Source organism: Crocuta crocuta, unplaced genomic scaffold (genome assembly GCF_008692635.1).
Source record: "Crocuta crocuta isolate KB4526 unplaced genomic scaffold, BGI_CrCroc_1.0 scaffold61, whole genome shotgun sequence".
In the NCBI taxonomy this organism is placed as follows: domain Eukaryota; kingdom Metazoa; phylum Chordata; class Mammalia; order Carnivora; family Hyaenidae; genus Crocuta; species Crocuta crocuta.
The window spans coordinates 5,498,741-5,519,479 of NW_027528369.1; the positions used below are offsets into that span (position 1 = coordinate 5,498,741).

The 20,739-nt window shown below is 50.2% G+C and overlaps 1 protein-coding gene across 1 annotated transcript in view; it reads left to right on the top strand.

Moving 5' to 3' along the window:
* PLCG2 (phospholipase C gamma 2) overlaps positions 1–20,739 on the top strand; it is a 165,349-nt gene that overhangs the window by 66,862 nt on the left and 77,748 nt on the right. Inside the window, exons 6-12 of the mRNA XM_077754063.1 lie at positions 319–402; positions 9,455–9,498; positions 11,290–11,362; positions 15,626–15,727; positions 16,727–16,845; positions 18,530–18,615; positions 20,383–20,503. Of these exons, the coding sequence (XP_077610189.1) occupies positions 319–402; positions 9,455–9,498; positions 11,290–11,362; positions 15,626–15,727; positions 16,727–16,845; positions 18,530–18,615; positions 20,383–20,503 (629 nt within the window). The remainder of the gene's footprint in view (positions 1–318; positions 403–9,454; positions 9,499–11,289; positions 11,363–15,625; positions 15,728–16,726; positions 16,846–18,529; positions 18,616–20,382; positions 20,504–20,739) is intronic.

Sequence of the window (20,739 nt, forward strand, 5' to 3'; positions counted from 1 at the left end):
TATGGATGAACCCTATACTAGGGTCTAGATTTGGAAGTGTCTTCTGCCCCCAGGAAGCATTACCGCTCTTGGAATTCTGGCTGAGACTCTTCTGTTTTAGGGTTCAAGGGCAGGGTCTTACCTGGTGGGATCACTGGTGACTATGTTCTCCAGGCAGATGAATTAGGAAACCTGTGAACAGTTTAGCTTCAGAGGAACGTGTGTTTGCTTCCAGCCAGTGCTGTCGAAGAGCTCTCCTGCCTGTTAATAGTGGAGCGATGTTCTTGTAGGGAACCTCAGAGACAGCGTGGTTACTTTTTTTTTTTTTTTAATTTACAGGAAATCGGTGCTCACAAAGATGAACTCAGCTTCGAGCAGTTCCACCTTTTCTATAAAAATCTAATGTTTGAGCAGCAAAAATCGGTAAGACGATTCTTGGGCAGATGGCCCATGATGTTTCTGTTTCCCCTGTGTTTCAAAGTCCAGCACGTTCCTAAGAAACCCACGAGAAGTGTTGAGTGGCCCTCCTGCTCAAGGAAAGAGACCATGGGAGTGGCTGTGATGTATTCTTTGCCTCTGTTAGATTATCGGAGGGGGAAATGGCACTCTCACACCTTCCGGGTGGGAATGTGAGAAGTCTGATTGGAATGTAATCTGAGCCTATTAAAGTAAAAAAGTTCAGCTAACTCCACTGCATGATCTCATTCTGCAAAGGAAATTCATCAAATTGTGAAGAATAACCATCTCTGGGTGGAGGGATTATGTGTGTGTTCCTTCTTGTTATGCTTTTATTCATTTTTTATGAGAATATATTTTATTTGGGTATTATGCCATTTTAAAACTAAGATGTGCATGCATTGTGACCTGACAGTGGCATTTGGGGGACTCTGTTTTAGAGAAATAAGGGCACCAGGACCTAAGAATTTGTTAGTAGATTGCTCTTTGCAGCATTATTTATGCTGGCAAAATACCTGGGAGCCGTGTGCCTGCCTCTCAGGAGACAAATGGCTGAGTAATTTGTGGTCCGTCCATACCAACGTTAGGCAACTGATTACAAAGCTTGAATCTGTGTGTGTATCGATCTGGAGGGATGTTCATGGTATTTTGTGAGCAACGCCTGCAGCAGATTCACGTGAGGAGCAAGGTCTGATAAAAAACAAAACCAGAACCAGCACAGAGTAATCCTCCTCCATCTGTCTATGTGTGTTTTTATGTTAAATGTTGATTTTGTGTGTGCACTGAAGGGCTTTGGGAAGATGGGCAGGAGAGATTATTGCATTTTTCTTTGCACACTTGTGTTTTCTCTGACTCGTTCCGAGGAGTGCATTACTTTTGCAAAAAAAAAAAAAAAAAATCCCATAGGGGCGCCTGGGGGGGCTCAGTCGGTTAAGCATCCGGCTCTTGGTTTTCTTTTCAGGTCATGATCTTGTGGTTTGTGTGATCGAGCCCCGAATCAGGCTCTGGGGTGGCAGGGCGGAGTTTGCTTGAGATTCTCTTTCTCCATCCCTCCCCTCCTCACACTGTCTGTCCCTCAAAATAAACATACATTTAAAAAAAAATCCCATAAAGTGTGAAACTTAAAAAGTGGGGCACTGCACTGAACACGGGACCTGGCCGGCAGCATGTGTCCCACAAACACGAGATGGTCGGAAAAGGGCTTTGCAGGTGGCAAGAGTGGTTAAAGCAGAGGGGACATGGGACTTGGAACCAGAGGATCTGGTTTCTCCTCCGAGCTGTGTGATCTGGGGCTGGCCACGGACGATTCACAGCTCTCAGCCTTAGTCTCTAACCTGCGTAATGGGGGCGAGGGTTCCCCCTGGGCGCTAGGGAGCAGTGACTGAGGGCTGGGGGTGGGGCGGTGAAGCCTGCATGCATCTTTAAATGATGAGCATGAAAATCATTGGAAGACACTTATTAATTGCCTTCTGCATGCAGGCCTGTGGGCGGGCACTGGTGAGGCTTCCTGATGGGCAACCTCTGGCAGTCTGTCTTGACTGGGGAGAAATACATTATTTGATAGAGTAAAAAAAATTCTACTTCAGTGTGGTTGTTTTCACATATGAGTTCTTGATTTACCAAATAGAATAGAAAGACTATAAGCTTTGGGGATGGAAAGATCTGGATGTCAGCCCCTACCTTGGCCTTGACTGACCAGGTAGTTATGGGGAAAGCCATCTCTTTCTCCTTCACTCAGCTGCCTTTATAAAATAAAGGTATTCAGTCAGGTCGTTGTTTGTAAAACTTTAAAAATTATATGACTTTTCTGTTTTTTTAAAGTTTTTTAATATTATTATTTTTATTTGAGAGAGCAATAGCAAGCAGGGGAGGGATAGAGAGCGAGGGAGACAGAATCCCAAGCAGGCTCCCCACACAGAGAGCCCGATGGGAACTCACAAACCTTGGCATTATAAACCGGGTTAAGTCCAGAGTGGTATCCTCAACGGACTGAGTCCCCCAGGCACCCCACTGCCCTTTTATATACGAAACCTTAATTAAAAAAAAAAAAAAAGGCTGCATAAAAGCTGATCAAAAACACTTCCTAGGCTAAAACCTCTAACTTTCATTTATAATCAGTTCTTGAGAAAAATGAAAACATTTGATGACAACGCACAAGTGAAATCCAGAATAATGACAATTGCTGTCTTAGGCAATTGACCAGGATTGAGAAAAGCTTGATTCACTCGAGATAAGTAGTTGCAAATAACAGTTTTTATAATCGGTTGCCTTGAAATTTCAGGATGCTGTCTCATCAGGCAGATGGCAGGCAAAGCTTGAGAATAAGGTCTGCACAAAAGCTATTTAATCTGCCAGCACGTTAGCCCATTGATGGTGTGTTTCCACTGTGATAAAATTCCACCTAAGACTTAATTAAACCTGGGCTTTTGTTAATGGTTGTTGTTGTTGTTGTTTTTTAATTTTTAAGGCTAATGCATGTGTTTGAGAGGGAGGAGGAGGAGAAAGAAAGTTGAGCCTGATTTCTGTAGAATCCCAGAATCTTCTGGGGGTATCTTTGATTGCCAGGTTTTGTGTGGAAAAACACCTCATCTATACCAGAGGCTGGCTTCTGTCGGCCAGAACGCCACCTTCAGCCTGCTTCCTGTTGTACTTGGCCTAATGGTTTAAATGTTTTCTGGAATGAATGGCTGACGTTTAAAACTCAAGAGATTTCATGTGAATATCTAGATTTTCTGCTGCTTTTGAAAAAAAATGGACATCTGGCTATCTCAGGGTCCTGAGTTCCCAGTGGGGACTTCTGGGTAGAGAGGAAGCCTGCATTCTCTGGTTTGTCCCAGCTCTGACCCACCACCCAGTTCTCTCTACTAATTTACCTTGTCTACCAGGCCCCAAAGACTTTTGATCTCCACCACTGGAGGGTATAACTGACTTGGAATTTGAATAACAAAACCCGAAGCTTTATAGATAGTTAGTGGTCAGCTTGAGAAACCTCACTAACTCCTATGTAGGTAAATGCCCCTCCCCTACTGTTAGCATATAATTTACTTCCTGAGCTCCTTGCTGGCTGCACGAGCAGAGAAAAGCCATAGCTGTGTGCTCTCAGGGGCTCAGCTGGATTTCTTAGGCTCATCTGGGGAGACAGGGTTGTTTAGGGTGGTGGACCAGCCCCAAGCCTGGACCCAGGAGTGGGTTCCTGTTAGCAGTACCTGTAGATTTCCAAATTGGGGTAACTAATTCCTCCCTATGTCTAACCACCTGCTTACATTGCTGCTGTCAAGCCTCAAAGCTTCTAAAAATTGGGAAGAGAAAGAGTTAAATTCCATTTGTATCTCCTGGTGATAGGCCTCTAACTAGGCCGTACTAACAATAGTATAAAGATCATAGCGAACCTTTCCTAAGTGTGAACTACGTGCTGGGTGCTGTGCTAAGTGTTGTACATGCTCTTAATTCTCTTCACAACCATATGAGACATACCCTTATTATCCCCATTTTACAGAGGAAGAAACTGAAGCTCAGAGTAGTTACTTCCTGGAAGTTATACAGCTAGAATTTGAGCACTCCTCCGCCCAACTTCAGTGCCTAGCTACTGAAACTACTTTTTAATTTAAAAAAATTTTAATTTTAAAATTCCTTGTTAAAGGAAATCTCAAACATACATAAGCAGAGGCAATGGTATAAGAAGCCTCTGGGTACCCATCATGAGTGTTAGCAATGATCAGTTCACAGCCATCCTGTTTCATCTTGCTCTTGCACACTTCCCTCTGCTCAGAGGATTATGAAGCAAACCCAGCACTGTATTGTTTCTTCCGTAAATGCTTTAATACCCATCTTTGTAACTGCTCCTCCCCACCAAACATGCCGAGTCCCCCTTGGTTAGTGACGGCTGGGTATCAGGCACCCTGATCGTCAGTGAGGTTGGCTGGCTAATTAATTTCCTTCTTGCTGTTAGTCTAGGTCTTGAGTTTCACCTCTGGAGGATGTGGCAGTCAGGTTACTGTTTATTGATCTGTTTTTATACCCTGCCCTTTTGTACGATCCATTCTCCAGACTCTCCAGTAAGATTCCTTCGGAAATGTGTTACGGTTCTGCAGTAGCTGTATAGCAATATCACATGCGCAGTTTCTGGGGCTCAGGCATTCTGGCACGCATTCTGGCTGGATTCTCTGCTTTGGGGTCTCACCGGGTTTTAGTCGGGGACTGTGGTCTCATCTGAGACTCAAGTGGGAGAAGATCTGCCTCCAAGCCCATGAAGTTGTGGAACTTTCAGTTCCTTGCAGGTGCAGGATTGAGGGTTCAATTTCTTGTTGTCCAGAAGACACCCACGGCTCCCTGATGGATGAGGGCTCCCCTACATGGCTGCTGGCTTCCTCAAAGCTCCCAAGACCTGCTCAGTCGTGTATAGCATGATGTAGTCACAGATAAATAATCACGTAAATCCCGTTACTTTTGCAAATGGCAGGGATAATGCAGGGGTGTGGACACTGGGAAGAGGACATTCTCAGGCCATCTTCAAAGCCTGTCCACCGAGGGTTCCCAGAAACACAAGATTCAAAGTTGCTCTCCAGAGTCTCACAAATAATCCATAATCAGCACACAAATTGTGTCCAGTGCCAGTCAGAGAACAAGTACCTTCCCAACCGTGCAGGGTACCAGAAAATGAGCACACAGTCTCCTACTGTCCATTGGCTTCCCCGTGGGGGCTGAATGTGGGCATCTTCTCCTTCCTCTCTTGCTTGTTTGCCTGTTCTAGAAAATAGCTGTAATTTTTTTTAGGGTGGCACTCATCTTCCTTTAGTGTTACTTGTAGCTGCGAGCAGTATTAAGTGTCCAGACACTCAGTCTTGTCTGTTGTTTAGCGACACAGCACCCATCCTCCAGGCTCAGTGAGAGGGTTAAAAGGCTCATAGATCGCGGTCACCCAGCAGAGTGCCCTCAGAGCACCCTTTCGTGAGGCAGAGCCGACCTGGTCAAAATCTGCGGGTTTCCCAGAGTGTCCTTTGACATCTCACTGTAAGGAAGCAGATGACCAGGCAGCACTTGGTAGGAAATTAATTTCTGATGTTTGAATACATGGTATTATAAGCAAAGTAATATCTGCCTATTACATAAAAGTAGGAAGTGTGTACAAATAAAAAGATAATTGAAACGCCTCCAAAGCTTCAACGATTATACCTGGGATTATACTTTCGGTAGAAAGATTAATGTTTATTCTTGCAGGTTTTACATGGGTACAAGCGTATGGGAAGTGAGTCACATTTGGTGATGATGTTCTGGCCGAGGACTCCAGGGAATGTGGCACATTATTCTAACTGGCGGTGGGGAGGGAGAAGCGTCCGCCGTGAACCTCTGATCAGCTTTTTAGGTCACTGCCATTTTCCCCTTGGCCTCTTGGAACCAAATGGCTCAAATGACGGGCTAAGCACAGAATGTGTAGTGTGAGTTACAGCCTGGAGGGTGTGCTTGCCCTCCCCCCCCCCCCCCCCCCCCCCCCGGGGNGGTGGCTCTGGGTCCTTGCTTCTGTGGTCCCCATCCGTGGGCATGGCCCCTTCCCGTGTCTAGCTGTAACTGCCTCTTCCCCTGGGAATCACAAGTCAGAGACAACTTTTCCTCATAGCCTTTAAATCTTTCCTAGAGAAAATTAATTTACCCATTATTTTAGGCATCCATTCAACAAATGTTTGAGGCAGGAGGGCTCAGTGGTTAGCCAAACAGACATCTGTCTTGACTCAGTGGTCCCTTGCTGGGGTGACAGGGGTCAGGGACATCACCAGAGTCACACGGGGCCGACGACATCCTGGTTTGGTAGAATTTGACCACATAACCCTACACAGTAATGCTAACATACACGAACTGCTGTCTCTCCCCTGTGTGTGCACTGGTAGCATCTAGAATATTCTTCTCTCATTGCTGGGATGTCATTATTCACTTTGTGTTCATTTGCACACACAGCGCGGGCCACTGGAGATGAACCAGGGTAGACCGGGGTTGAAATCCTGGCCCCTGGACACTCTGGGCATGTCATCTCAGAAGAGCTGCTTGTCCTCTTGGGGCCTGAGTTCTATTTCCAAAGTGGGGTCTGTTTCACCGCCTTCCTGGTAGGATGGGGGCCCTGGTTGCCTGAGGTTGTGGCTGTCCCTGCATCAGCTCCTGACAAGCCCCAGTGGTTTTTCAGGGCTGCCACGGTAGACCCCAGCTAAGTGGCCGAAGACAACAGACCTCTGTAGGGGTGTTGGCACCGCTCAGCCCCCACTGAAGTCCCTGGGGGAGAATCTGCCCCCTGACCCTCTCCCCCACTCTGGTGTTGGCTGGCCGTCCTGGGCACCCCTGGCCTTCTAGATGCATCACTCCAATCTCTGCCTCCATCATCACGTAGCCGCCTTGCCGTGGTCTGTGCCTCCCTCCAAATGTCCCTCTTTATAAGGACTCCAGTCACTGGATTAGGACCCACCCTAATCCCAGAGGACCTTGCCTTCACTCCGTCGCATCTGCAAAGACCCTGTTTCCAAATGAGGTCCCGTTCACAGGGACGGGAGGTTAGGGCTTGCATAGATCTTTCGTGGCACGCACGTAACACGTGCTGTAACCTCTTCCATCGATAGAATGCCCTCCCTGACACATCTGCCCCTTCTGACTGCTTGCTCATTTCTCTGCCCCGTAGAGTGACTGACTGCAGGAGCGCCATCGACATTGCTGTCCTCTTTGCCTCCCTTCCTGTCCCAGCCGTGTTCTGCGCCTCTCACCCCATGGGGCTGTTGATGTTTTCCTATCGCCAGTGACCTCCACATTGACAAAGCCACTGGTTGGTCCTCTGGCCTTCATCTTGCCCGCGCCACGGCATAGATCATTGGTGACTCTCTGCTGGATATTGTCCCTTGGCTTTGAGATGCTACCCCGTCTTCATTCTCTTACCTTGCTGTCTGTGCGCTCACACGTCCTTGGCTGGGTCTTTGATTTCTCAATGGCCAAAGGTTGGTGCGTCCCAGGCAGGGCCAGTGCTTTGCCAGACTCGCCCATCTCCCTGTCAGCTGGCCTCCCATCTTCTGCTGGAATGTTCCGGAAGAGGCCTCGTGACGCTCCACCCTCCCCCTGGTCTCCACTGCGGCCAATGCATGACTGGCCGCTCCGGTGGACGGACCCAGGAATCTTCTCGCCTTCTGTCTTCTGTTGCCCATCACCCCCACCCCTGTGCCTACGCTGTTGCCTTGCATCTGTGAACTCGGTTTCTGCCACCTAGGAGGTGAGCCTCAGGCTGGTTCTCTGCCTTTCTGCTTCCAGTCCACCCTCTGCTCTGTGCCCTGATTCCCACAAACTCCTTCCCACAAACTCCTGCCTCTGCCAGCAGGTTCAGCACATGGGCCGACCAGGATGGGGGTACAGGCATACAAGAGGGGAAGCTGGGGTTTTTCTCCCCGTGTTTTCTGGCTCGGGAAGCATCTCTGCAGTCGGGGCACCCCCTCCTTCGGCCCCGCTGCCCGCCTGGCTGAAAGAGAGGTGGAGCTTTGTGTTTCTTTGAAAAGAAGTAAAGGAACGGGCTGGCTTTAAGATCTCATAGCGTAGATAATTGAGGAGAAGTCTAGCTCGAGCTTTCTCCAGGAGTCCGGAAACCAGTCTCCGGGTTTGGGTTTGGAAGGGATCCGGCCTTAAGCACCAGGTTGATGTAGGGATCTAATTGCCAGATGCATCCAAATAACAAACAGCACGCACTACCCCGAATCCCCTCCTTTATTTCTTTTTTTTAACTAAAGAAATAGCTGTGCTGTCAATCACATGTAAATAGAAGGTCTTGTGAGCTGTTCTCAGTGTGGCTCTTAACCTTTTAGGGCGACTTGTTTCTTTGAGAGGCTGATTGAAGCTATAGATCATCTTTCCAGAAATAAAAACACATACGTGCACAGACTCACACAGACCTCCTGATGCTTCCCAGGGGCCTGTCCATACCTTTCTAGAACATTGGTTCTCCACAGGTCATCCTGGACTCCAGGCAGCTCGGCAAGAGGGCTGGGGGGTCTAGGCCAGGAGCTGTAGTTCTGTCATTAGCGTTTCTAACGTGCCAGTGGCTACATTTCCATTTGTGCGTCGAATTTCTCAAAGCTTATCCAATCATAGTCTGATTAAAGATTATAAGGTAACACTGCCTAACCTGGAGCAGACACGGTATGGGGGTGTGTGTGGGTGGGTGTGTGTGCACACGTGCATGTGGAAGGTGCTTGGCCACTGAGTTGGTGTTCCTGGAAGCCGTCAGGGGAGCTGTACCAGGGCCCCTCGTAGGCGAGCTCTCCATCGCTGCCTCAAAGGTCGGAACATCAGCAGGCCATCCATGAAGGGCCGGACCAACACTGCCCGATATTTCTTTCCTTCTCTTGACCTTGAAGAGGAAAATTAGCTCACTGCAATATCACAGATTGGAAACATAGCAGTGAGGTGTAGAAAAGGTATGCGTTCTCTGGTGGGGGCGCTGGATGGTTGTTTTGAGAAGGATGGGGTGAATCTCTCCAAGTTAACACGCACACACCATACCCAGGTGCTTTCCCATCCAGGAATCGACCCAATGGAAATATTTGTGCGCCTGACAAAAATAAGCACCTATATGGACACTCTTTGTAAAAATACTGGATCTGATAGAGAATCAGTGATGTACGTAATATGGAATACAGTGTGGGTTTTCATAGTAGTAAGGCAGGGTTATTGAGGGTGCAGAATAATACATAGAGCTTAAAACAACAGCTAAAAGTTTGGAGACGTGGATGTAACATAATGGGATGACGTGTAATTACAATGGATATCCACCAAACAAATTCTGGAAGGAAACCTACCAAGTTATTAAGATTGATTGCTTCTCAGGAGTAAGACTAAAAGAAGGGGGTGAGGAAGACTTCTACCTAAGTTTCTGTCATATTCAAATATTTATGTTCTACCAATTATAATTTTTTAATTAAAAAATATGTTCGTTTGCAATAAGTGGCTTGACTCGTCTAATGTTCTTATTTTGTATGTGTTTTTCTTTTGTTTTCTGTTTCAGATTCTTGATGAGTTCAAAAAAGATTCTTCCGTGTTCATCTTGGGGTGAGGCCTCCCTTCTGGGTTACTGTTGTTCAGGGCGGCTGTGCTGGGTGTGGGTGCCCATGGGGGTCCTCCCAGCTGGCTCCAGTGGCGGCGGGGGCTCTCATTGGGAAGTTGGCTGCCACTAGCCAGGGGCATGGATAAATGTGAACAGCAACAGGGTTTGTGGATTGGTGGGAGGGTGGGCCAGAAGGTTCTACAGAGAAGCCCGTATGCTTTAGGACCTGCTCTCCCAGAAATGAGAGTGAGAAATTCCTGGTTAAGCAGATTTAAGTGAATTGAAATGAGTTGAAGCATATGAAGTGCTTCACATGGTGTATGGATTGGCAAAGGGCTTGTAAATAGTGATGATAGTATTATTAAAATGGAAGCCCTGCAGGACTTGTCAGGATCTTGACTATTCTTACCCATTCCCCAAGTGGGGGATTTATAAAATGTTCTGTGATGATGAAATGTTGGCCATAGAGTTGACAGCACCTAGAATGATGTATGGCACGCTGACCTAGCCCTGCTTTTCAGAACCAGCCCTCACTGATGAGGACACTCTGGAAATTGATCCCTGTCCCCTTTCTAAACCAGAAACCTCAAGACTGTAAAGTATATATGAAACAAATCTGGTTTTTAAAAAGTGTTTAATTTTTTTATTTTGAGATAGCACATGTGCATGTGTGGGGGAGGGGAAGAGAGAGAGGGAGAGAGAGAATCCCCAGCAGACTCCACACTGCCATCATGGGGCTCAGACTCGGGAAGCTGTGAGATCATGACCTGAGCAGAAATCAAGAGTCAGACATTTAACTGACTAAGCCATCCAGGCGGCCTGAAACAAATCTGATTCTCCTGTAGTATTTTAAGGAAAAAAGTGTTAGACCATGAGGGTGGTTAGCGAAGAAGAAGATTGGAAATGCATTTGTAATTAAAGAAAGACAGTAGACTTTTGGATCCTAAGTGTTTACCAGAGGCAACAGCTTAAAGTGTGTTTTATCTCCTGTATTTAAAGACGCCCCCCTTCCCACTCCCATCCCCACATAGACACCTTGCAAATTCTTGGGGTAGAGTACAGATTGCCGCTTCAAGTTCTGTTCTACAGAGCATACTTCCTATAGAAGCCAGGGTTGCTGTGCTGTCCAGTGAGGTCCCACGTTTTCAGTGGCCGTAACATCCTCTCCACGGGGCCATCTATCAGCAGGCCGCTGGGGTCTCCCTCTGTTCAGGGCGAAAGGCTCCCTCGTCCGAAACAGAAAGTTCTCCCAACGGCAGGCCTCCATCTGCTCCAAAGCCTGTGTCTTGCATCTTCAGGCTGATCCCGCTGCCCCGCCACCTGCCCAGAATCTGGGGGGCTTCAGCCGGCCCCCACTCCTGAGCTCAGCGGCTCAGCAAACTCGGGATCGTGGCTTCTGAGGAGACCCTTGCTGGGGCCCTGTTCGCTTCTCCAGCATCAGCTCCCCCGAATGCTGTCCACATCCAGCCCGGCCCAAGCATTTGCAGTGTGGTTCACGTCTGCCCCCTTCTCACCCTGCTCTCTCCCTCCCCCCTNCCCCTTCTCTTTCCCTTTATGTGGTTCCCGTTGTCTGAGACCCTTTCCACCTCCTGGCCAGCCCCTCCTCGTCCTCCGGGACCCCATTAGCTGCTGTGTCCCCCAGGTCCGGATTTGGGCCCCTCCCTTTCCACCGCCCCCTCGCCTCCCCGTTGACCAGCCTGCACCTCGATCCCTGGAGGACTCACAGGGCGCCTGGTGGCAGGCTGCCCGGTCGACAGCGTGTCCTCTCTAAACACCCTCTCTTTCCCCGAGGGCAGCAACACCGACCGGCCGGACGCCTCTGCTGTCTACCTGCATGACTTCCAGCGCTTTCTCTTACATGAGCAGCAGGTGAGGGCAGGGCAGGGCTGGGGAGGCTGGCGGAGCTGCCCGGGCCGGGTTCTCACCGTCTCACCACCTGCCACCCGGACGCCGGTGGCCATGACACAGTGGTGCTCCCGTCCAATGCCGCTTCGGTGTCTCAGACCCTGGGAAGAGAACCGCCTCCTCCCGGCCCCTTTCCGAGGCACAAATCCAGGAAGGGGAGGAGGGGAGGGTTCCGAGGCAGGTGGGCGCGGTCTCTTCCCACCTAGCGGGCTTCCGCTCCTTTTCCAGGAAGCCTTTCCTGACCCTTGGGAAGATGTGACCAGGGGGGTGAACCTGTCCTTAAGCAAACGACACCTGGGGAAGTGTTGGACGGGCTCCGTGCTGGCGGCAGAGTGAAGGCTTCTGTGTTGGGCAGTGGTTTTCCACCCCAGCGGCTCTTACCAAGCTGGGGGGCTTGGGGCGTGTCTGGAGACACTTTCGGATGTCCCTGGTGGGAGGGCCCCAGGCGCCTGGTGGGTTGAAGCCAGGGATACTGCCCAACACCCTGAAATGCACAGGTTGCCAGCCCTGTCGGTGGTGCTGCGGCTGGAAAAACCGAGTTCAACAGAGAGAAACCCGAGATCCTCTTGCTAGCTGTGTGACCTTGGGCAGGTGGTTTGACCTTTCTGTTCCTCAGTCCCCTCCGTAAGTGGGGATGGGAGCCCTACTTTCCAGAGTTGTGAGGTCAGAGAAGATTATAGTCATCTTTGTGTGTAAGTACACGCTCACATTCGTGCAGGTATTTAAATTTTTTACATCTGCCACTGGAGTTGTCTTTTCTTCCTCCTCATTTAATTTTTTGGTTTTGGTGTTTTATCGGCTTTATTTTTCAGAGCCGTTTCAGGCTCATAGCAATCCAGTTCGTTTACTTCTCAAAGCATACTATACTCCAGAACATCTCAGGCACACGCAAAAGTGGACAGGTTGACATCACGCACCGCCATGTGCCCATCACTCAGATTAAGAAATTATGAACATTTTCCCAGTTTTACTTCTCCTGTCGTCCATCTCCCCACCCACGTGCCTCCCCACCCTTCCCCCCCTTCTTCATTTCTTTGCTGGAATATTCTAAAGCAAACCGCAGACTATTATTTCATTTGCAAATACTCCCGTGCGTCTCTCTTACAGATAAGGACTTCTTTTTTACAGAACGTGACCTCCTGCGTCACAGTCTACACTGAAGGGGTTAATGTCCTCCAGCAGGTCTCCCAGGTTCAGATTTCACTGATGGTAGAGAAAACAGTGAACAGACACCCACAACTTGGGGCCGTGGCAGCCCCACGGAGACCCAGACAAAGGTGGTGGCTGATAAATGGTGACATCCTTGCCCTGTGCAGGGTTCACCGGAATGGCCAGGACGGGGTTTCTGTGCCCCCCCTGAGCCTGCAGCTGCATTGGGGTGCAGTGAAGGGGCACATGCATTCCCTGGGCCCCTTACATGCCAGGCGCCATGGGGCGCCATGCTGCCAGCGGCAGAAAGGAGAGAGAGGCACATGGTTTTCTTTTCTGCCGTCCTCTCTCTTGCACCAATGACTCATTTTGGTGGGAAGCTATTGAGGCCAATCAGTTAAATCCTTGGGGACAAGTAGCCTTATCCCCGAGAATTCACCAGCTAGTGCCGCTGAATTATATTACGCCCACAGCGGCCCCTTGGCTGAGCTGCCCTCGGAGATCAGGGCTGTGGGTCAGGAGCATAGTGCAGGGGACCTCTCCCCCCGAGTGAGGAGTTAGAACCCAGGTGGCCCCTGATGTCAAGGATGGGGACACTAAGCCATCAGTCTTGCAGACCCTTCGGTCCCGTGGGCCTGGCTCTGCGATGCTGGCAGGAAGCAGGGCTGGTCATCAAGGACATTTGTTTAGGGTGATGGGTGCTCACCTGAGGAGCACTCACCGCGGCGGTCTCAGCTGTGCAGACTGTGCAGGGGTTTTAGGGAGCACGTGGGCTGTGTGCAACTCAAATGAAAACTTCTAAGAAGAGGTTTAGATAGTTCAGTTAAATGACGCCCTCCTAGGAACTTACCCTACACAAGTAACAGCAGAATTCCTAAGAGAAATGAAAACCTGGAACTAATCTAAATTCTCACCGGAGGACTGGACACATGCCGCAGGCTAACCCTGACGGGGGTGGGTGATGCTATAGAACGGGTTGGGGAAGGGGGGAGGCGGTTAGAAGGAAGACTCCGGAACTGATGTGCCTCGGTTGGTCTGGGCTCCTCGTTGGGGCAGGTTCTTTAATGACTCAAAGCCTCAGCGCCTCCATGTACATAACAGAGAGAAGAAGGTACGCAGCTCCTGGGGCCGCTTGAGTTTAAAATGAGCCACTCGGTGGAAAAGGTTTAACACAGAGCCTGACCATACAGTCCATGCCCAGTGCTGAGACCCTCATTCCCATTTCCTTTGTTTTCCTTCTCGTTTTCATGATTCTAGCGGCCTGGCACCCTGCCCCACCCCACCCCGCCCCCCACGTAGATCCATCTTTTTATTTTAGCCTCCTGTATGCAGAAGGTTTTAGTCCCAGCCAGGGTAGCTCCAGGTCACACCGGCTAAGCACCCATGCCTCTTAATTAACGCAGAAGCTTTGTAAGAGGAGGAACGAGGAAGCCCCTGGCTTTTGGGGGGTCGCCTAGGTCTGGCAAGGTTTTTGCATTAAGTATCTGATGTTTTGAGTTTTATGTTCTAGTATTCAAAAACATCATAGCACCTCGTATGCGGGTGAACTGGCTTCTCTCCAGCCCCTCACCCCCACCCGGGCTACTTTGTGTCCATTTCCAAGCAGATTTGCAAGCACCAACTGTAAGGTTCTTTGTGGATTAGCCACCCACGTGCCAATAAGGCCATTTCTTCAGCACCTCATTTGTATCTGTCCTTACCTTTTGTTTCTTTCAGACTTCCTGGTCCGACCCTTCCCATCCAACCACACACACATCTGGTAGCACATTTGCTTTTATTATCCTTAAAGGTAGAGGTTTTAGAATATTCAGAAGCCGTAAGATATGAGTCACAGTTGAATCTACATCATGTTTCATCCTTCTTTGCATCTTTTTTGCCTATGAATATATGGGCTTTTAGAGATTAGAAAGGAAAACAGTACAGTTGCTTAATATCGTGTGTTCTTTTTTTCTAATGGACTTCTGGATTTCTAAGCTGCAGAAGCTGTTTTTGAACAGCCGAATGTGTATTTCAGACATTATCAACATCAGCATTACTTGGCTGACTCTTTGAAAAGAGGACATATTCTAGGTCAGTTTATTTGGAACCCCCACTCTGCTGCTTGTAGCTGTGTGAACTTGGGATGGTCATGTGACATCCTGAGCCTCTGTTTCCTCATCTTTCAAATGACAATGACACTGTATGACGTGCAGAGTTGTATGGACTGAGGTGACCACAGGAGAAAGGATTGCTTGCATAAGCTGCCACGATCAGAGCACTTTCTTTAAAAAAAAAATTTTTTTTAACATTTATTTATTGTTGAGAGGGAGAGGAGAGCATGCGCAGGGGAGGGGCAGAGAGAAGGAGACACAGAATCTGAAGCAGCTCCAGACTCTAAGCTGTCAGCACAGAGCCCGACGCGGGGCTTGAACTCACAAATGGTGAGATCATGACCTGAGCTGAAGTTGGATGCTTAACCGACTGAGCCACCCAGGTGCCCCGGATCAGAGCACTTTCTCCGTACCAGGTGCTATGTTATACACATAGCTTTATTTCCTACAGTCTCTGACAGAAACTCTGTGCCTCAGTATTACTCTCAAGTTATAGATGATGAGTCACAGAAAGGGTATGTAATGTGCCAGGGTCAGCCAAGCGAGCAGCCCTGGCAGTCTGACATAACTGTGCTCCCAGCCTCTTTACGCTATTACACATAAAGGGCCAGCATAGGGCAGGAGTCAGCAGACTATGTTCCCCACCCCCTTGTTTTTGTAAATAAAGTTTTATTGGAACTCAGCCACGGCCGTGTGTGTGTGTGTGTGTGTGTGTGTGTGTGTGTGTGTGTGGTCTCTGGCTCCTTTTTCAGTACAGTGGCAGAATTGAGTGGTTGTGACCCAAAGCCCAAAATATTTACCCTCTGGTCCTTTACAAAGAATGCTGGCCAGGCACAGACTAATGTGTGATATGCAGCCCTTGATTACATACGCATTGAGAGTAGGTTGGTGTTTTGGTCTTTGATGGAAACTGGATCCTGAGAGATGAAGAATTTCGCCAGTCCTCTTTCTGATGAGTTCATGTTCTTGTTCTCATTCTCATTCTTAGGAGGTTTGGGCTCAGGATCTGAACAAAGTCCGTGAGCGGATGACAAAGTTTATCGATGACACCATGAGGGAAACCGCCGAGCCCTTCTTGTTTGTCGATGAGGTGAGTGGGCTTCTTGTCAACTCATCTGGGCGTCTCTGATTCACATCTGTGACCTCTGAAGTTTATTCTTCCGGTTCTCTTCCCTTGGAGAGCTTTGCTGTCGGACGCTCCCGGACTGACTCAGTTGAGAGCTGGTTTTTTCTAGGTTCTGAATTACTGCAGCTTCTATTTTGCTCATGCTAGTCCGTTTGGCTGTGTGGTTTGGGTGGGTTCTTTGCTTCTGCCACTAGAGGGCGCCTGCCGCCGGGATGTGGCTAAAAACCCAGGCACACCCAGGAGATTCTAAGGTCCATGGGGCTCTTACACCAGCCCCCTGGCCCTGCGTGAAGTGTCTGGGGAGGGGGGTGGGAGAGGAGAAGCGGGGGGCGCTCCTGCCTTGTGTAAGCTTGTTCCCAGTGTAGCCCCCATGTCAATCATATTTTTTTTTAAAGGGATGAGGAAGTTTCCTGCCTCTGATATGTTTTGCTGTTGNTATGCCTTAAAACTTCTCTGTGGGAAGCACATACCCATGTAGTATGTGGATGCACATTAAAAAGGAAAATATCACATAGGTCAGCAAAAACACGTGTCCACGTAGCCTGTTTGCATCTGAGTGTTCCGCATTACAAACTTGGATAGGGGCGCCTGGGTGGCTCAGTCAATTAAGTGCCCCGGCTCTTGATTTTGGCTCAGGGCATGAACTCGTTCGTGAGTTCGAGCCCCACCTCGGGCTCTGCGCTGACAGCACAGAGCCTGCTTGGGATTCTCTCTCTCTCTCTCTCTCTCTCTCTCTCTCTCTCTCCGTCTCTGCCCCTCCCCTGGTCTCTTTGTCTCTCACCCTCTCAGAGTAAATAAATAAACATTAAAAAAAAAAAAAAAAGCCAAACTTGGCTCCCTGAGGCCTGGAGACCACCTTCTCTCAGCTCCTGTATCAGAGCTGCCGTAGACTGGAAAGATGCAGATGCAGGCGCCGCCGTCTTCCCCCTCGGGGTGATGGTCTCGTCTCTGTGACTCTCCTAGTTCCTCACGTACCTGTTTTCGCGGGAGAACAGCATCTGGGATGAGAAGTACGACGTGGTTGACATGCAGGACATGAACAACCCCTTGTCCCACTACTGGATCTCCTCCTCGCATAACACGTGAGTCCCTGGTGAGCCCGCGGCGGGCCGGGCACATGAAGGGCAGCGGGGCAGGGTGGCCGCGTGGGAGCGGGCAGGGCGCAGAGCCACGCCGCTCAGCCTGGAATGTACGCAGGCGTCTGGAAGGCACGTGGGGTTGCACCCCGCTTTCCCAGTTGATGCTTGGAATGATCGTGTTTGCTCTGTGGTCCTAAAAAGCAAATTGGCAGAGCTGGTTTTCACAGTCTGGATAGCGCATAGTAGCCACAGCAGGGCGACTGCATTAGTTATTGAAGGGGTGCTGAGTGTCTACACTGCGCTGGGCACTGTGCATGCTGGGCGCTGGGGACACAGCAGTGAAGAGAGAAGGAGCCCTCCCTTCATGTACTTGGAGGGGGGAAAGGCTTCCTTTGATTTAAGGGCGAACAGGAGTTGGCGAGAGAAGAGGTGGTGAGGCAAGGAGGAACGGCATGTTCAAAGGTCCAGGGGCAGGAGGAACTGAGTGGGGTCTGTTAAGACTAGCCTCTAGAATCCAGGAGGGTCAGTGGCAGGAGAGCAGGGCCTGTTTGAGTGGAACCTTTTAAATCACAGCGAGGGCACCCGGGAGAGGGAGCCACTCATGGCTTTTAAGCCAAAGAGCAACGCGTGCAAATGTTTGGAAGGTTATGCTGATTGCAAAAGAGAGGGTGGGCTGGAAGGGAGCAATGGATGTTGCACTGAAGTTCCAGAGTTCAGTCTGCCTTGGAAGGTGACAGGGTGAAAGTCCTGGGGCCTGGGCATCCGGAGAGCTACAGTTGGCACCTTCCCAGGGGTCACTGCAGGCAGGAGTCAGTGAGAAGGCATTTTGGGAAGGTAAAGTCTTTTTCAGGGGCAAGTGGGTGGCATGGTTCTCTCTTTCCTACCATGTCCATTGGCTGAGAGTGGTGAATTCTACCAAACCCAGAGGAGAGTTAAGGAACACGAACTCTTAAAAGGGTGGGGGGTGGATGTGGTGAGGAGAGTGCATAACACTGTGCATTTTTTTTAATTAAAAAAAGTTTTAATGTTTTTGAGAGAGAGAGAGAGACAGAGTATGAGTGGGGGAGGGGGAGAGGCGGGGGAAACAGAATCCGAAGCAGGCTGTCTGAGCTGTCAGCTCAGAGCCTGACGCAGGGCCCAAACCCACAAACCACAAGATCACGACCTGAGCTGAAGTCGGACACTTAACCAACTGAGCCCCCCAGGTGCCCCAGAATAGGTATTTTTATGTCAGTTTTGGTGGACATAATTCAAAGCGTAGTGAGTCCCAGCAGTGGCTGTTGAAGATCTTTGCTTGGCCTGGGGCCCTGCACCCGCAACCAAAACCGTGGCCCCTGAGGGCCTGGTGGGCGCCACGGGGGGTCATTAACCGATGGCCACATGTCCGTTTCATTCCTGATCCGCGCTGGCCGAGTTCGCCACAGAACACACAGTCTCGGCCCTCCCTTGGATTGCCACGGTGCCTACTGTCCACATCCTGCGATTGTGGCCTGAGTCTAAGGCTCGTGGCCCGTGCGGCCACGCGATCGCACGCGTCTGGCCCAGATCCCAGCCGTGGATCTTCCTAGTGGATCTGCCTAGACAGAAAGAGTTGAGGACGTTGGGCGCTGGGCTGAGAAGCTCCTTAGGACCCCTGAGGTGCGGGCCTGCCTCCCACACGGCCGCCGCCTCCTGCCCCGTCCTTCAGGTACCTCACTGGAGACCAGCTGCGGAGCGAGTCGTCCACGGAGGCGTACATCCGCTGCCTGCGCATGGGCTGTCGCTGCATCGAGCGTGAGTGCCCTTTTCCTGGTGCAGCTGATGCTGCCGGTGAACTGAAGTCTGCCGTGGGGCTGCTTGATGCCATCCTTGTCTGCAAAGCCTGAGTCGTGGGCATGCGTGGGACGGGCCAAGGGAGAACCCGGGGCTCATGGCATCTGGGGTGGGGGGCTGTGGTCACCGGCAGCCAGGGACCTTTCCCCAGAGGATTCCCCCACCCCCACCCCAGGGCAGGCAGTGGTGTCGAGCCTGGCTGGGTTGGAGTCCGGAACCCTTGGGCAGCAGGTTGGGGATTGGGGAGATGTCCCGGTGCAGCAGCAGAGCTGGGAGGCCAGCACCAAAGATGTGTTCGTGCTCCTTTCCTCCTCCAGCTTCCTCCTGAGCTGTTTTCCTTTATTTTTTATTTATTTTAATTTATTTCTGTAATGTTTATTTTTGAGAGAGAGAGAGAATGAGAGAGACAGAGCATGAGGGGGGGAGGGACAGAGAGAGAGGGAGACACAGAATCCAAAGCAGATTCCAGGCTCCGAGCTGTCAGCACAGAGCCCGACGCGGGGCTCGAACCCATGAATAGCTAGATCATGACCTGAGCTGAGGGCAGACGTTTAACCAACTGAGCCACCCAGGTGCCCCGTTTCTGGGCTGTTTTCAGAGGAAGGCAAGAGCCCTCTAGGTTTCGCAGGTGGCCCAGCCATGGACGCCACCCTGACCGTTCTTTTCATCGCTGTTCACGGGTGCCTCAACACGGATGACCCAGGCCCTTAGAGACTCCCAGGAGCCAGTTGCTCTCTCCTTCCTCACCCCTCCCCTCCTGGCCTGACTGTACCCCAATGGCCTGCAGGTGGATTGGGCTGAGAAAAGGCACAGAGCACTGATTTGGGCTCCAGTTTGATCACGCACATTCCCTGTGGCATCAAACTTTAATGGCAGTCATTCCTGTATTCCTTATATATTCTTTATATTCTATATTCCTTAGACAGTTGCCTACGTGTATTCTGTCCCACCTCCCAGGAGGAAGCGAATGTGAAAAAAAACTATCAGCTCCTACTTCCTCTGGGGGTTGAAAATATAGGGGCTGTTCACCTTCTCTATAATCTGTTTCTGTTTGAATATTGTACCATGAACTTTAAAAAAACAAATGTCTCCTTGTTCTGTATTATTTCAACTCACAGAAAAGCAAGCCAAGTGAAATCAGAAAAAAAAAAGTCCCATGTTATAAATACTTTCTTTAAAAAGAAACATTTAAACCAATTTCTTTAGGACAAATGTGTTGTATTTTCAAAGAGACCTTTATTTTTTTAAGTTTATTTAAGTTTATTTTGAGACACATAGGCGTGCACACTTGCACACGCACACACACACTCACACGGCATGAGGGGGGGAAGGCGAGGAGAGAGAATCCCAAGCAGGGTCTGCACTGTCAGCACAGAACCCGACGCTGGGCTCGAACTCTCGTACTGTGAGATCATGACCTGACCTGATATCAAGAGTCAGGTGCTTAACCGACTGAACCACCCAGAAACCCCTCCAAAGGGACCTTTAACTGAGCAGCCACATCTTCCCGTAATCGCACGGGGAATCCGTGCACATGGGTATCGTGGGTCCTCAGCCTGCCGGCCCCTGGAGGGGATTGTTGGGTGTGGCCCTGGTGTCCTAGTAACTGAGCCATGAGGGGGCCGGGGCCGATCCCACAGCTGCCCGGCCGCAGCGTGCCTGCCGTCAGCGGCCTCTCGAGGCGGAGAGTGCCGGGCAGGCGTTGAGGCTGCACGTCTGTCCCCTCAGTGGACTGCTGGGATGGGCCCGACGGGAAGCCCATCATCTACCACGGCTGGACGCGGACAACCAAGATCAAGTTTGACGATGTCGTGCAGGCCATCAAAGACCATGCCTTTGTCACCTCAAGGTTTGTGGGCTTGATTTCCTGGTGTTTTGTCTTCAAGGGAGAGGTGGACAGAGCAGATGTCCCTCCCTGCCCCTCCCCTTCCCCTCCACCCCNTTTGACGATGTCGTGCAGGCCATCAAAGACCATGCCTTTGTCACCTCAAGGTTTGTGGGCTTGATTTCCTGGTGTTTTGTCTTCAAGGGAGAGGTGGACAGAGCAGATGTCCCTCCCTGCCCCTCCCCTTCCCCTCCACCCCC